At 44.7% G+C, this 17197-nt stretch overlaps 1 protein-coding gene across 1 annotated transcript in view; it reads left to right on the top strand.

Moving 5' to 3' along the window:
* Nucleotides 1-17197, top strand: part of NID1 (nidogen 1) — an 89849-nt gene that overhangs the window by 37181 nt on the left and 35471 nt on the right. Inside the window, exons 8-12 of the mRNA XM_058542977.1 lie at nt 1263-1508; nt 2549-2692; nt 8083-8208; nt 13540-13689; nt 14736-14858. Coding sequence (XP_058398960.1) covers nt 1263-1508; nt 2549-2692; nt 8083-8208; nt 13540-13689; nt 14736-14858 — 789 coding nt within the window. The remainder of the gene's footprint in view (nt 1-1262; nt 1509-2548; nt 2693-8082; nt 8209-13539; nt 13690-14735; nt 14859-17197) is intronic.

The raw sequence follows: 17197 nt of genomic DNA on the forward strand, positions 1-17197 counted from the left end.
AACACTTTTAAATGAATCTGTATGATTCTATTGTATGACTATTACTTTAAACCATTCTATTTTGTAAAGCTTAGGTTACTTCTAATTTTTCCTTCTCTTAATGAGTTGAAAAGACCCTCTTCATCATAAATCTTACCAAATTTCGGGTTGTTTTCTGACTTAATTCCTAGAAAAAGAAGTGCTGAGTTGAACAATAAGAACATGTTAAAAGCTCTTATTAAATTGCCATCCAGAAAGTTTGTACCAGTTACCAAGGCCTTGTGGCTTCATTGGGCTCTCCTGGGGGGGCCGAGTGAGTGGATAGGAGGTGGAATGAGCAGCAGGACCCCAGTCTGCAGTCAGCCTGCAACCAGATGGTGTTTCTGGCAGCCCAGCACGTGGGAGCTGGACGAGAGGCAGCTTACACTAATCTTTTATTTGTCCTCTGGCTTTTGTGATCAACTACAGCAGAGCACACAAATATAAAGAGTCTTTTATACTTTTTAAAAAATAGTGAGTGGAGAGTTTCATCGTATGGGTGAAAAGCAGGCCATCTTCTGAGTGGGAAGACTGCCTCTCTTCTCTATTGAGGTTTGCTCACGGCACTTCAGTAATTTTACAGAAATTGGCTACTGAAACCCATTTAATATCTCATATTTTAACATCAGAGAACTGCTTAATCTAGAGTAATACATAGCAACCACTATTTATTAAATCCTAACTGAGATAACCTACATAAAGCAGTTAGCACTCTGCTAGTCACGTGGTAAATGCTCCGTAAATGGTAGTTTATCTTAGTAATAGTATTAGCTGGCTAGATTCCGGAAATTTCACATAAGTTATCTCGTCCTCACTCCAACCCATGTTGTAAAAGAAATTGAGGCTAAAGAAGTTAGTAACCGGCCTGTGATCACACACATTGTGAGTGATGGTGCATTGTGAATTCAGGTGTCTCCTGCCAAGCCTGTGCTCTTTCCGCCAGAACTTAATCTCTGGATTGGTTCTGGGCAGCTTAGGAACTTATAGAGAAGCACTTGATGAGAAAAAGCAATAAATGTTACTAATGCAAGTAATGCCAATAATAGTATGGGAAATCTATGAGTAGAATGAGTCCCAGCAGAAATAAAATGATCTTTAACGTGTTCCATCTGATCTCTCATCGGTTAGCATTATGGGCAGGGAATACTGCTGATGGTTTTAAAGCCCTTGAGTAAGCCCCTTGCATCCTTAAGATCTCTCCTTTGTCTCCCTGCCTTGTCTCCTGCCTTCTCTCTGCATCCCAGTGATCACATCCTCCTCCACCCGGGAGTACACCGTGACGGAGCCCGAGCGAGACGGCGCTGCCCCTTCACACGTCTACACTTACCAGTGGCGCCAGACCATGACTTTCCAGGAGTGCGTCCACGACGACTCCCAGACGGCCCTGCCCAGCACCCAGCAGCTCTCGGTGGACAGCGTGTTTGTCCTGTACAACCAGGAAGAGAGGATCTTGCGCTACGCTCTAAGCAATTCCATCGGTCCTGTGAGGGGTAAGAGATGGCAGCTCAGCCTGGGCATCGTGTATGTGCCTGCACGTCTGTCTCTGTGCTCTTTGACTTAATGTTTTTCATCTCTCAATAAGAAGAAGAAAATTATGCTAACGTATCTCCTGACAGAAATAAATGTCTTGCCGTCTACGATTCTTAGAAATCTACCTGTCTCTGTTCTGCCAACCTAAGGCCACTTTATTATTCTGTTTGAGGTAGAGCGAAGAGTGCTAACCCGGTGAGTTACCTTGCAGAGTGGACCATCCAAAGGCGACTGCTGGCTTTGACAGGGCATTTAAAACACTCTAATCCTGAGGAAATCTAGATAAATCTGATGAAAGTCAGGCAAAGAGCCTACAACAAACTCTGCCCTGTGACAGCACATTGTGGGTGCTGAGGTCTGGTCTGTGGGTGCTTCTGGCTGTGTGGAAGGAGCTGGCAATTTGGGGAGCTAGCGTGACATCTCAGTCTCAGATTTCACATCATCCAAATCTTAAAGCCCCAAGGGTTCTGTATATTTTGAGTCTAGATGTTAAGATCTTTCTCTTTTTCTGTTATTTTTGTTCTCCCTCCATACCCGGGTCACTTCTCCAGCTGGTCATGTTGTCTTTGCTTGGCTCCAAAAAAGCAGAAGAATGGCAGGTGTCTTTCTCCCTCCTTTGACAACTGTAGCTCTAGGCATCAGGGATGGTGCATTTTTTCTTAAAAGGTCATACAGTAAATATTTTAGATTTTGCCAGCTATATAGTATCTGTCACAAGATCTCGGTTCCACCATGGTGGCAAAAAAGCAGCCATAGACTATGTGTGAGTGAATGGTTGTGGCTGCTTTCCAATAAAACTTGATTTACAAAAACAGGTGTCAGTCTAGAGGGATGTAGTTTGCTGATCCTGCCCCAGGGTGACACAGGAGTCGGCTGGTTTCCTGTTCCAGGACCCTCTGCTGCTCTCCTGGTCATCAGCTGTGCTTTACTTTCTGTGGAAGGAGGAAACCTGCAAGAATTTCTGAATACTGACTTGGTTTCAACATCTCTGCCTTCACAGACGGCTCCCCTGATGCCCTTCAGAATCCCTGCTACATCGGCACTCATGGGTGTGACACCAATGCGGCCTGTCGCCCCGGCCCCGGGACACAGTTCACCTGCGAGTGCTCCATCGGCTTCCGAGGGGACGGGCGGACCTGCTCTGGTAGAGCCATCAGTTCTGACTGTGGGGGCTGGGGGAAAACAGGCTAGGAGGATGTATCCAGATTCTGTAAGCCAGAGAGCTGGGTGAGGCGAGGGAGCACGGGTGAGGTAAATGCTGACAGGCATGCCATGCCTGAGTTGTTTAAGCCCCACATTCAGTGTTCCCTTGGTAATGTTAGGGCTACTGCTCCTTTCTTTCATCTGATCAAATGCACTAACTCTGAGCAGCAGAGTGGAATTTATAAGGCAACACTCCACTTCAGCTTAAGAACACGCAGGTTTAAAGGGAAGCTCAAGTCAGCGCTGTTTATAACATAATAAGATAACTATAACTGGCATGTGCTCAGGCACTGTCTGTGTTAAGTGCTTCACAGACACCATCTCATTTAATTCAACAACTCTAATGAGATAAATTCTTTCATTTTTGTCTTTTTAAAATTATTTTTAATTGTGGTAAAATACATATAACATAAAATTTAGCATTTTAACCATTTTTAAGTGTACAGTTCAGCGGCATTAAGTACATTCACATTGTTGTGCAACCATCACCACTGTCCATCCATCTCCAGAACTCTTTTCATCTTGCAAAACTGAAATTCTATTCCCATTGAACACTAACTCCACATCCCGCCCCCCGCCCCCCAGGCCCTGGCAACCACCATTGTACTTTCTGTCTATGAAGTTGACTGCTCTAGGGACCTCATATCAGTGGAATCATATCATATTTGTCCTTTCGTGTCAGGCTTATTTCACTGAGCATAATGTCCTCAAGGTTCATCCATGTTGCAGGATGTGTCAGAATTTCCTTCCCTTTTAAGACTGAATAATATTCCACTATATGCCTATACTACTTTTTTTGTTGTTGTTTATCCATTCATCTGTCTATGGACACGTGGGTTGCTTTAATTTTTTAGCTGTTGTGAATAATGCTGCTATGAACATGGGTATACAAATATCTGTTTGAGTCCTTCCTTTCAACTCTTTTGGGTATATGCCCAGAAGTGGAATTGCTGGATCATATGGTAATTCTATGATTTTTTGAGGAACCGCCGTATTGTTTTCCACAGCAACTGCACCATTTTACAATCCCACCAACAGTGCACAAGGGCTGCAATTCCTACACATCCTCGCCAACACTTGTTATTTTATCTTCTTTTTTTTTTTGATAGAGGCCATCCTAATGGGTAGGAGGTTCATTCCTATTTTTATAGATGAGAAAATCGAGGCTCATTAAAGTGAGCCAGTGACATTGGAACATTGGAACTCAAGTCTCTGCCTCAAGCATGTATATTACCTACCTTCTCATGGCACTTATTTTATTCCTTATAATTTAATTTTAAATACTTTCTTGTTGACAGCTTGATATTTATGTTTGTTACTCAATTTTAACTCACTACCAAGGGGCAGTTAGTTGACTCCTAACTCAGTAAAGTGTCCATACAGCAGAGGCAACTAGTGCAAGAATGTCTAGTGCTTCCACCAGTGGTACCTAAATCTGCAGCAGAGGGCTCACTAATGAATGTAAGGAATGCCAGAAGAAAGATTCCCTCATGAACTGAGTGATGTGCACACATATGTTTGGCCAGAAAGATCAGCAGCCCCCTTGAATGACTGGGGTAGGAATCTGGGGAGCCAGCAGCCTTGGAATTTGGGAATGATACATTAAGTCTGGAATTCAGTGCCTCCAATTAATGGCGGATTTAGTGTGCTTATTTAACTTGAAGGTTAGCAGATCCTGCTGTCAGGGTACTGCTGTATTTGCTTCAGAGTGAGACTTTGTGCTCATTGGAATGTCTGAAATAATGCAGAGCAGGGACTTGCCCTTACAGGAGCGCCCTGTACAGTTGTTTAGCCAGCTTGCTGATGACTTGGTACATGTGGTAGAATTCAATCTGAGGCTTACTTTCCTTTAACATACCACTGGGGTGGGGGCATAGTTCCTACTCAACTCTGATCATCAGAGTTCCCTAGTATTTCCCAAAAGAGCCCAACAGTCTTGAATGGCTGAATTGGCTCAGGCCAGTTTGAAGCAGCATGATGCTGCGTGTGTGTGATCACAGCCCTCCCAGGGCCATGAAGATGTGATGGACAGCATGCAGAGATGGGGCTCCCTCATTTCTCCAGAAGAAGTGTACACCTCCGTAGTCTTCATGTAACCCTGCTTCAACTTCATAAGCCAGCTGAATCTTAGTAAAGCATGGAGATTCCCCAACCCACTGCTGCTGAACCATAACCTCTGGCTAATTCCACTCTTGGGGCCTGAGCTTGTCATAGTGGGAGTGCTTGCTCCACTTCACAAGGCATGACCAGCCATGCTTTATGTAATCTATTGCTATCAGAGAATACCCTCTGAGGTCCTCGCCTGGGAAGACAGGTGGTCGTGTGTGGACTTGCCTTTGTCCTGTGGTTAGTCCTCGTTCTGGCAGATTAGCACCATGGAATGTGGGTATATTCCCAGTCAGGCTACTTTTTGTTCTGGGTCACTAGAACATGCCTCAAAGTGTTAATGCGTTGAGACAGTAGGCTGTTGATAGGAAATTGCATTAAGCAGATCACTTCATGTATTATTTTGACCTGGAAAGTGCCTTAGAAGAAAATGAGCATGAGCCTTTGTAATTCAGTGTGCGTAGCATTGATATAACCATAGATGACATCCCAAACAAAGCTGGTGTTGGTTAGACACTGCAGAGTGACCCTCCCAGGTAATTTGGAGAAGGTTTCCAGTTGGATCACAGAGCTCTGGGGCCTGGCAGAATGACTTCCATATATTTCTCAGTTGGGAGTCTGTAGAGATAGTTTTGGATAATCTCTCCAACTCTGAAAAAATTTGAAAAGGAAGCAGTCATTACAAGAATAATCCAGAATTTTCCTATTGGGTTAGAGAATGATTTATATGAAAGGAAATCTCTTCCCAGAGAAGAGGTTGACCAGATATTGAATAATAAGTATAATAATCTTCAAGCAGATTATGTGATATTTTATGAAGAACAGTTATCACCAATTCACTATTTCCACTAAAGGAAGGATTCAAGTCTTAGCCTCAGTTTACAGAAGGGAGGATTTAAATGAGACTTTAGGAAGAATTTCCAAACTATAAGGACCGTGAGATATTAGCAGGGAAATTGCTAGGGTCTTGCTCTAAAGAGAAGCTGTCGCCCAGCTTGGATTATATGTGTAGACCTGCATGGAGTTGGAGGTTGTGATAGGAGACCATCCTCTCCCTCATCCCACGGGCTCCCAGATCCTATTTCCCAGATCCTATAGAAGCCAGCGCTTCTCTAGGTAGGGTGTGAGGGATGAGCACCCTTCTAATCACCTAAGAAGCTTTTTTGGGACACACAGCTTCCCTTTCCATAAACCTTCCAGGGGGGAGTGGAGTTTGGAAAGGTTCCCCTGGTGATTTTGTTCTGTCCCTTTGATTGAAAACTGTTGCTCTGTGCTATCATGCTCTGGCAGTTGAGTCTAAGCCATGGAGCCCTGCGGTCTGCACAGTGTGTCCAGACATCTGTGCTGGGAGTGTCCTCTGAGAGTTGTGGTGCAGAGACAGTGAAAGCTGGAATGATCTTTTCCTCCCATGTTCTTGGAGCAGCAGCTGGTGGATGGAGCGTTAAAGTCCACACTTGCTGAATATCCCCCCATCCCCACCCCAGCTCCAGCATGTTGAAGAGTTGCCTTGGGAGGGCCTTTGTTCCATAACCTTCCAGCTGTGCCTGGAGCAGTCCTCTTGTCTGAGGTCTTGTATCTTCAACATTTCACAGAAACATACATTGCAGTATATTTTCAAAAAGCTGAATACCATTTGGTTTGAGTTTTTGCCTGGAGACAGGTCAAATTATGGGGCTGATGTGGCAAAAATGCTTGTCTTGTGCAATGTTACCCAATAAGCCAGCAGGGCGTTTGTCTCAATAATGGAGAGACTGGCTAGACTGCCCATTGGAGGTGGGTACATGAAGCTTTGTCTCCCAGATGTGAAAGATTCACATTAAGGCATTGAGGCGAGGTGGTTGAGAGGGGGAGGGGAGTTGTGTGGTCTCAGTCATTATGAAATCTTCCTCACACGCGTCTCAGAGTTCTAGAAATGACAGAAGTAACTAACTGTGTACACTCTGAGAATGAGGTTGGCACAGGAAGGACCTTGTGTGACTGTGTTTATTTCATTCTATCAGTGGACAGGTAACCAGGATGATGACAGGTTAGCTCGGTGTCTTGTCTCGGCCACCAGCCTTACTATCGTGGTAGCCACAGACTGGCCCCCGATGCCTGGTGGCCATCTGAGGGCCATGTTTCTAGAATTGGCCAAATCCATCCCCATGGCTGATGTTGTAGGATGAATCCCTAAAAATTATACTAATAGCTGCATTTCTTGAGCATGCTAGGTGTTCCTCTGGCTTACATCCATTTTCTGTAATCCTCAGAAGAACCTCTCAAGATGAGTAGTAGTATGAGTATTTACCAATGGGGAAACTGAGGCTAAGTAGTTAGGTAACTTGCTCAAGACCACACAAGCTGGTAACTAAAAGAGGCAGGATTTGAACCTAGCTATATCCAGCTCCAAAGCATATGTTTTTTTGTTCCACATTATCCCATGTGATGGCTATAGTGTTGTCATATGAGAGGACATCACCCCACTAGTTCATTTACAATTTTATGATTAAATGGCTCTCCTTTGGGGCCAGCCCCGTGGTGTAGTGGTTAAGCGCGCGCGCTCCACTGCTGGGGACGCGGGTTCGGAGCCGGGGCGCACACCAACACACCGCTTGTCAGGCCATGCTGTGGCGGCGTCCCACATAAAGTGGAGGAAGATCAGCACGGATGTTAGCCCAGGCCCAGTTTTCCTCAGCAAAAAAAGAGGAGGATTGGCATGGATGTTAGCTCAGGGCCTGATCTTCCTTGGGAAGAAAAATAAATAAAAATTAAAAATAAATGGCTTTCCTTTTAGTGCATTAACATTCAAAATCTAGATAACATTGAAAAATTCACAATTAGGCTTTAAATTGTTCAACTTTTCTTTGTAACTGTCATTGAAGAAAGATAATATTTTTGAACAATAGCATATTTGAATATGCTCTGTAGTTTAGGAACCGTATTCAGAGTCTGGATACTTGTCTGCACATCTTTCTAATACGTATTTGCCAATCTGACGTTAGGGGGCCCCAGGCTCAGCAACTAACTCCAGGAGAGGCGGGGGAAGTGCACATTTACTTAGGAGGAGGGCCTGGGATCACTCTCTCAAGTTATGCACAGAAAGAAACATCTTATTTAACGCTACTTTTGGAATATAGAAAAATTTGCTTTAAAATTGACCAAAGCCAAAATGCTTTCTATTTTATTTTATTTAGTGAAGTTTGAAGAAGTTTTTAAAAGTCTGCATTTTAAAAAAATTTGCCGTAGATATCGACGAATGTTTAGAACAGCCCTCGGTGTGTGGGAGCCACGCAGTCTGCAATAATCACCCAGGAACCTTCCGCTGCGAGTGTGTGGAGGGCTATCGGTTTTCAGAGGAGGGAACCTGTGTGGGTAAGTTCTGTAGGTAACTTTTCAAAGAGTTTATTGATACGGTGCATGTTAGTGCCTGTGTGAAAGAGATTGCCCAGGTAACTGTCCTGGCTGAGATGGAAGGTTCCAGGTTCTGTGTTGGGGAGGGCAGTTTACAAAAATGAATCAGACTTCATTCCTTCCATCCAGCTGCCTGGATTACTGGAGAGTCACGTGGACAAAGAATAAGCAACGTTGTTGTCTGCATTAGTAACACCATCACCTCATCTGTTGCAAGCTTTTGCATTACATTCCCTTCTTATAAAACTCCTTTTTAATTCTTTTCATTGTTCTTTTGACAGCTATTAAAACAATTAGACTTGTTTCTCCTTATAGCTAGTGGCCTTGGGATTCATGTGGAGGGCCCACCTTATATTGCACTTGTGTCATTACCTGCCTTAGAATGAATTCTTCCTGATTTACATCTCAGACTCCAGTTTGGGCCATTCTGTTTATGGATTTCGATTTTACAAGCCAACAGTAGCCGCATAATTTCTTAGCTTTATCAAAGTAAGTGAATTGGGCTGTTAATTAGGCTCATTATGCTTTAGGTTGATGATGCTTTTAGCGATGATGTTGATGGGCCAACCACAAAGAGCCAGATTGTTTAAGTTTTTCCACTTTTTCATACTGCTGCACTTTGACCTGTTGGTTCCAAGAATTTCAAGTTCAAAGATTCTTAGGGATTTCCAGGTCTGGAGGGCAGCATGCTGAATGGGCCATCTGAACTCAACATTTCTTCCCAAATTCAAACAGATTCCTCTTTTACTGCATCAGTGAACCAGCTCCTTGCCCCTTTCTTGCTGTTTACTAAACCCTAGCGTGCTTCTTGTTTGCTCTGTCTTGAAACTCAGATGATGCTGCCGAGGTCCCAGGGTGAGGTGTGTCTAGAGGGCGGGAGGGAACAGGCAGTTCTCAGATTTTGAGTATGACCCAAACATCTGTGAATTTAGAGAGGCCGGTTGCCTTTGCACAGAGTTGAGATTTCAGCTCTGCTAAAGTTACTTCTTTTTTTTTTTTTTAATAGAGAACAACAATTTCTGTGTATTTGGCCTGACTTCCTTCTCTGCTTTTTGAGATGAAGGAGATGCGAAGGTTTATTTTTCATGGCAGCACCATTTACGTTACATTTCCACTCAAACTTGGGTAGTGGATCCTTTACCCCTTGGGTGGTGAAGTGTGCAGTCCTGGAACAGATGTATGTGAGGCATGATGTCCTGGGCTTCTGTATCCAACCATTCCTGACGTCCACACTCCCTGAAGGGGCAGGGTGAGGTATAAGACAGGTGGTGTGCAAAGGTTTACTGCTAGGCATTTGATTTTGAGCAAGACACTCAACCTCTCTGGGCCTCAGTTCCTCACCTGTAAAATGGGGTGATTAAACTGGGTCATAGCTTTATTGTATCCCAGGGAGCCCTTGGCAATGCCTTAGGAGCTGCCAACGAGGATACAATGAAGCCGTAGGCAGACTCTTGCCCCCTGCCCCGACCTCTAGCCTTTTGTTTTTCTACATATCCGACTCTGAGTAAGATTCTGTTTGAATGATGGATCCCCTTGCTCCGAAACAAACCACCTGAGGATCACTAAGTTCCACCCAGACCCGGCACAGTGAGGTTTCCTGATTCTCCCGCTGCCTATAGACCGCAAGCAATTCTCTCCCACTTGGCTCTTCACCCCTATTAATCGACTCCTTTGAGACTCACTGTGCGGACAGATGGATGAAACCAAGTCTGCCTAAACCATTCAACAAATAGCTCTGGCTCGTCACCAGATAATTCAATGGTCAGTTTCACTGCTCCTGCAATTCCTTATTGAAACATTATCCTTAGTTGGGAAGGTTTCTCTCCAGGTCAGAGCAGGGAATGGTGAGGAAAGAATCCGGACGGTTTAGGAGGCCGGCTCTGTGCCCTGCCAGCTGTGAGGGGCTGGGGCTCATGCAGACGTGTGGACGGGCCAGAGGTTATCATCTTTGCATCAGGATTGGTATTCACTATGGGACGGGCTGCTTTGTGGACTTCCATATTTGGCGTTTTCTGTAAACCTGTGACTTTCTCTTTTCCACTGGGTGAAAACTTTTGCAGCTAATTGGAACATGCAAAGTGTGTTTACACAAAGGAAAGACGGCCTCAGCTTGCCCGTAAATCACCTTTATGTGAAGACAGACGCCCCCTCGGACTGGACACAGCGCTATGATACACGGCCTGGCGTACGGAGCGTGGGGAAATTTGGGGTCCCACTGAGCCCTCACGTGGGCGTCCTTGTGCAGTGCACACACCGTGCACCTGCCCATTCGTCAGGGCAGGAACAGGGCCAGGCCTAGGCTTTAGCTGTGTCTCCCGCAGCATCCCTGTTCCCCCTCCCTCGCCTGTCACAATGTTAGGGGAAGTTACTGTAAAGCATTCATTTCTGTGATGTTATTCTCCAACCTTAAAGTAACTAGAGGCTGTATGAAACCACCCTACTCTTTATTCCCTGCCTGTTTCTCTCCTTATGACGTGTGACTTCTTTCCCTCCGTTTGTCCTTCCCTCTCGGCATCTCCTTCCTTCTCCCACGTTGCCTCATTTCCCAGCCCGAGCCAGCCTGCGGGTGTCTTTCGGGGACCACTGTCAGGTGGGTGGCAGCATCTCAGGGCCGGCGACCCCGCTCTACTTATTCTGGGTCAGCACAGAATCCCTTTTCAGGGTTCTCTTCAGAAATGAAAGAGCTAGAAAAGTGAAACCCCAGCTTACAACTTAATTGTAATTAATTTTTAATTAATTTAATTTTGAGCCCAATTTTCTCTCCTTTCCAGAGCTTGCCCCTCCATTCCACCCTGCAGCTTCCCATTAGCTGACTGTGGAGCGTTGTAGGGGCGTTGTCGTTTTGCGAGGTTAGGAGCCTTGAGGAAAGCACAGCTCTGTGCAGTAGGTCTCCTTTAGGTTGCTGGGGCAGCAGCTTCTCTTTTATAATGATGGGCATTGACTGTCCTGGTTTTAAAATTACTCCTCCTTGAATGAACATAGTCAGTAAGACCATCTAGAAACTCCATTTGTGTGAGGATTGGAGAAAATCTCCCAGGGCTGTGGAGAGTGATGTGAAACATTTTAATTGATGTGAAACATTCGCTAAAAAATGCTCTATTTATTTTAAAAATGAAAAAGGTAGAACTAAACTGTTTGGAGTTGTAAAGTTGACTTTTACAGCTTCTGTAGGAAGAAAATCGCTTTGGCATGGAAAATGGTCTTACATTAAAAAAAACAATGATTAAAAAGTTAAATTAGAGGTGCCGGCCTGGTGGCTTAGCGGTTAAGTGCATGCGCTCCGCTGCGGCAGCCCGGGGTTTGCAGGTTCGGATCCCTGGCTCGCACCGACGCACTGCTTGTCAAACCATGCTGTGGTAGTGTCCCATATAAAATAGAGGAAGATGGGCACGGGTGTTAGCCCAGGGCCAATCTTCCTCAGCAAAAAGAGGAGGATTGGCATCGGATGTTAGCTCAGGGCTAATCTTCCTCACAAAAAAAAAATTAATTAATTAAATTAGAAACTGCTTTTTTCTATAAAAGATCTGAGGGTTATAGAAACACGTATATGAAGATGATGGCTGGGCTGGGGAAGCCAAGACTACATGTACTTGCAGTAAGGTCCTCCTCCGTTAATAAGGGTGGGATGAAATGGGGCTTTGAGCAAACATAATTAATAGCTTGTGATTAACCTTACAAGCTATAAATGACATAAATATTTGATGTAAGAGATAGAGACAAGAAAATGGAGTGACACTCATTTCTTGGTTGTTCTGTTTGAATACATATTTTTTACCTTTTTTTTGGTTCCAGTTCTTTGCAAGTATTCCCTTTCACACTGTGAGCTGAAGGAGTTGGGAGAAGGAGGACCCTAGAGCAAAGAAGAATGTTAGGATGTGAGAAGTGAGAGAAGAGAGGGGTCCAAGGAAACAGGAGTCTGTTCTTGGACTGGTTTGGTGTAAACTGGGTTACTGTTTTCCAGACAGAAATTTGGACCACTGTAGCAATTGAAAATCCAGCAAACCTTTGGCCCACAAGCCTTGGTTGATGGTGCCTGTCCCATGGGAGTTAGTTAATGTTCTTGACGTCAGGAGTGTAAGCTGCTGAGTGCACAGGCTGGGCCTCCCCGCCAGCACTTTGCTAACCTCTCACTTGGCACAGACCTTTGAAGAGTATCCTCTTCTTTACCTGTCCCCTGACAGTGCTTAGAGCTCTCTCTCTCGAAGCACTTGAGACAAGATAAACTGGAATTAATCTTGGGAAGACTCATTAAGGAGAAAGGCAAGGAGTCCTCCTGCATCTGGGATAATCCAAACACTGAGGCCTCCTCGGAGGGAAGGAAAGGTTCTGTTCTGACGTTGCAAGGGACGGGACTCTGTCCTGGGTCTTAGAGCTTTAAAACCAGAAGCTAAATGGTGGCGTGAAACCCCAGAAAACCTGAACCAGCCATTGGAAATCACCTCCTAGACTTCAGCCCTTAACTTCTATCTAGATGCAACAGTACAAGATGAGGTATTATTGGCTAGCCTCTATGTCACTCACCTACTTCCTAAGCCCTCGTTCTATGAGTTCTATCATCAGGACGCTTTAGAAAATAATAGTACCGTTTACTGGGCCTCCCTGTGCTTGGCATGTTGGAAGTAATTCTTATTCTACAGAGATGCTCTGAAAAGTTATATACTTTACCCAAAGCCACGTGGTAGACACATGTGTACCTGGTAGAAACCCAGGGCTGCCTAGCCCAAAGGCCCGCAGTCTTTCTGCCATACCTGTCTCACTGCCCTGGAAAGGTTTATTTCCCCTTCCTTGGTGGGAAGTGGGTGACTTTGGCTTCAGCATTCATAGTGAATATTCCACCTGCCCAGTGGGCCAGGGTTAAGGACACCGTGCAGAAGTCTCAGATCCGTAGCTCCAAATGCTCCACCAACAGAGTTGCCATAGGAAGTGTGTCCACCTGCAGGCATTCTACCTCCGCATCCAGATGAAGGGAAAGTTGGGTTATGGGGACCTGGTGTGGAGAGTGGCCTGAGACAGAGCCCTGGGGTGACACTGAGGTGGAAAGCCGGGCTGAATGACCAATCTCGGTGTCAGTCTGTGAAGACCATGTAGAGACGGAAGCCAGGTGGGAGGAAACAGGAGAACCAGAGGTGCAGCCCAGTGGGGAGCAGGGGCTGAAGCCTGAAGAGATGCCTGGCGGTCTGGAGTCTAGGCACAGGCCCCTCAGTGGACTAAACTGCTGGTGTGGAGGGAGTTTAGAGGGGACCGTTCAGGGGACTCTCTTCCAAACACTGTGTGTCAACATTTCGTTTGAAGCTGTCGTGGACCAGCGCCCCATCAACTACTGCACGAGTGGCCTCCATGACTGTGACATATCCGAGCGGGCCCAGTGTATCTACACAGGAGGTTCCTCCTACACCTGTTCCTGCTTGCCGGGCTTCTCTGGGGATGGCCGAGCCTGCCGAGGTGCGTGGTCACTCTGATTTTTCTCTGTGTAACCTGAAAAAGTTCCCCAGCTGGTACTTATCGTGTGCTAATTACCAACTCAGCCCCGAATTTAAGAGAATTATTCTCTCAACTCTACTGGGTAAATGGGCTGCATTTTGTATCTCTCCAGTAGTTTGAACTATGCATTTTCTTTTGGGGGCTGTTCTCATTGGGGAAGACACTTGGCCTCCCCCCTACTATTTTGTTCTATGTGATTTGCTTATTCAGGCAACAATTAGATACCTGCTGTCTGCTAGGAGCCGAGGAGATTATCTTTCACAAAAAGACCAACAATCCTTGCATACATGGAGCTTAAAGTCCAGCCTTTTATTTAATAAGATATACATATAGTCATTCATCTGGCCTGCTCTAACCTTCTGCTCCAAAAAATGTGAAGTCCCCTTACTGAATAAATGACTGCAGAGTCAGAGAATAAATGACTCCACAGAATTCTTTCAGGCCAGAGATCAGCCCGTCATTGGCTGGCAGGGTGCTCTTAACGATAATTTTAGGTAAGATGACTGTGAACACAGTACCCCGGTCCTTTGGTTTGCAAAATTACTTAACGTTATACCATAGAGTATTTCTGAAAAGTCCAAGCTTTTCTGAGATAGATTATAGTTTCTAAGATACTTTCTCTTCATTACTGAACACATGAATTTTCTGGTGTCTCTGAGGTTTTTCTGTCAAGCAGTTAATAATCTGTCTCCAAAGTCCCCGGCATTTTTGAAGCTCTCATTTATGATGAGCATCATTTTACAATGCAAAAGAATCCTCTCTTTTTTCCTTTTGCAAACTTGATTTTTCATGAAAATGTCATCGAAGTGAAACACATTTGTAAATGCACTAGATAGACATTGGGGAGTTAGTGAATGTTTTGATAATTAATGTTTAGTGAGTTCTAAATCACTGTTCCCAGATCAGAAACACTGTCCCACCAAGTTGAGCAAGTGGTTTAAATTATTGTGTAAACTATGAATTCCAGAGGAAATCTCATTGTCCCTGGGCTTGGGGCTGTTTTGCAGACGTAGACGAATGCCAGCCAAGCCGATGTCACCCTGACGCCTTCTGCTACAACACTCCAGGCTCCTTCATGTGCCAGTGCAAACCTGGTTATCAGGGAGATGGCTTCCGTTGCATACCTGGAGGTAAGGTGTCGGGGACATTTGGAGTTGGTAGGCCATTGCCATACTTGTGAGTGCTGAGTACGTGGCCCTGGGAGAGAAGGTGAGGTGGGGAAGTGGGAGGCTCCATGGAGAGTCCTAAGGGTTGTTGAGGTGGGAGATCAGAGCACGGGCTTCAGTGTAGAGCCATGCAGGTCGTGCAATGCACAACTCCACTGGGTGCCACACATGGCCCATGATTGTACTGGCAGCCTGGAGTCTGGTCATCCTTGTAGCTTGAGCAAGCAGTGCAGGGTAAGAATTGGTCTATTAGTCAGTGTTCTCCAGAGAAACAGAACCAATAGGATATATATATATAGAGAGAGAGAGAGAGAGAGAGAGAGAGAGAGGTGTGTAAATATATATATATATTTATATTTAAAGAGATTTACTATGAGGAATTGGCTCACATGATTATAGAGGTTGGCAAGTCCCAAGATCTGCAGTCACAAGCTGGAGACCCAGGAGAGCTGATGGTGTAGTTCCAGTCTGAATGCTAGCAGGCTTGAGACCCAGGAAGAGCCAATGTTTCCGTTCAAGTCCAAGAGCAAGAAAAAGCCCAGGTCCTGGTTCATAGTTTGTCAGGAAGGAAGAATTCTCTCTTACTCTGGGAAAGGTCAACCTTTTTGTTCTATTCTGGGCTTCCACTGATTGGATGAGGCCCACCTACATTAGGAAGGGCAATCTGCTTTACTCGGTCTATGGAGTTAAAGGATAATCTCATCCAAAACACCCTCACAGAAACAGCCAGAATAATGTTTGACCAAATATCTGGGCACCTTGTAGCCCAGTCAAGTTGACACATAAAATTAACCATCACAGTTTCCTAGGATTGATGGGGAATAGAGCTAGGGTGGGGGTGGCGAGGGAGGGGCAACCAGTTGGGGAATGATGCAGGCTGAGGACTCCACAGAATTGTCCATATTATCTATTATACTTGGAGTATGCAGCTTCTAAAGTTGCCTGCTGACCTGAGACTGGACTGGCATCTCGTTGGATCATAAGGATAATGACAGCCCCAGGTCAGCCCCAGTTCGGATTCTGGGCCTGGACCTACACACTGCTCATCAAACCATTCTGAAGTGCTGTCCTACAGAGAGCAACTAGAAGGATGCACAACTATGACATACAACTATCTACTGGGGCTTTGGGGAGAAAAAAGGAAAAAAGGAGGAAGATTGGCAACAGATGTTGTCTCAGAGCCAAACTTCCTCAAAAAAAAAAAAAAAAAAAGTGAGTGCTGTTACTTACAATCTCCATTTACACAGAGGATGCTACAACTTAACAAGATAAGGGTCCCAGAGGTAGGAAGTACTAGAACCAAGACCCAAACCCAGGTCTGTCGGATGGACTCCAATCTGGGTTCAGTCGTCTAAACCACATGGTATCTGTCATGAGGTTAAGAATATATTTGACACCTCAGACTAGAGTTAGCCAGTCATGTTGTTACTTATTTCTAATTGCTGCTGCTGCTTTTGGCCAGATATATTCATGCCACTACAAATGTTTCAATAAGACATAAGTGAAAATTTCCATTTCACCACTTTTTTAAACAATTAATAACTGTTTCTGTCTGCCCCCTTGGCTAGCCTGCGAGTGCCTTGATGATAGGGTGCATATGCATCTTATTTTTATATCCCCAGTATCCAGTGGAGTATATGGCCCATGGTGGGGCTCACAGCTATTTATAGTTGTTGAAGAAATAAATTAATGCACCAATTTCAACTCCTACCAGCAGTATATACAAGTATTTATTTATTCACATTCAGCAGGACTGGATGTGACCAGTTTTTACGATAGTTGCCCATCTAAAAGGAGAAAAATATAAAATTAAAGTTTACATTTTGATATATAATACTACATGTTGCTGGTCTAAATTGTTTTCTTCTGCTTAGAACAAGTATCAACAAACTACAACTCGTAGGTCAAATCTGGCCCACTGCCTGTTTTTGTAAATAAAGTTTTATTGGAACACAGCCATGCTCATTAATTTATGTATAGTCTATGGCTGCTTTCGTTCTACTTAGAGTTCAGTAGTTGTGGCAGAACCTAAAATATTTACTACCTGGCCCTTGACTGAAAATTTTGCCGACCCCCAGCCTAGATGAACCCAGGCAGGGCCAACCTTTTGTTCCTGAAATTATGGGTAAAAAACTGTAGCACTGTCCATAGATTCTGATAGGCAGGTTACATAGAGAAGAGTTCATGATAATTTGAGTCAAGATATTCCAGCAGCTATTAAAAATGACTAACATTCATTATTTCCTTGCTTCACATCTCCAGTTCAAAAAGAAGCAGATGTTTCATTTTTTGTTTGTTTGTTT

The sequence above is a fragment of the Diceros bicornis genome, chromosome 6 (genome assembly GCF_020826845.1).
Source record: "Diceros bicornis minor isolate mBicDic1 chromosome 6, mDicBic1.mat.cur, whole genome shotgun sequence".
Lineage (NCBI taxonomy): Eukaryota > Metazoa > Chordata > Mammalia > Perissodactyla > Rhinocerotidae > Diceros > Diceros bicornis.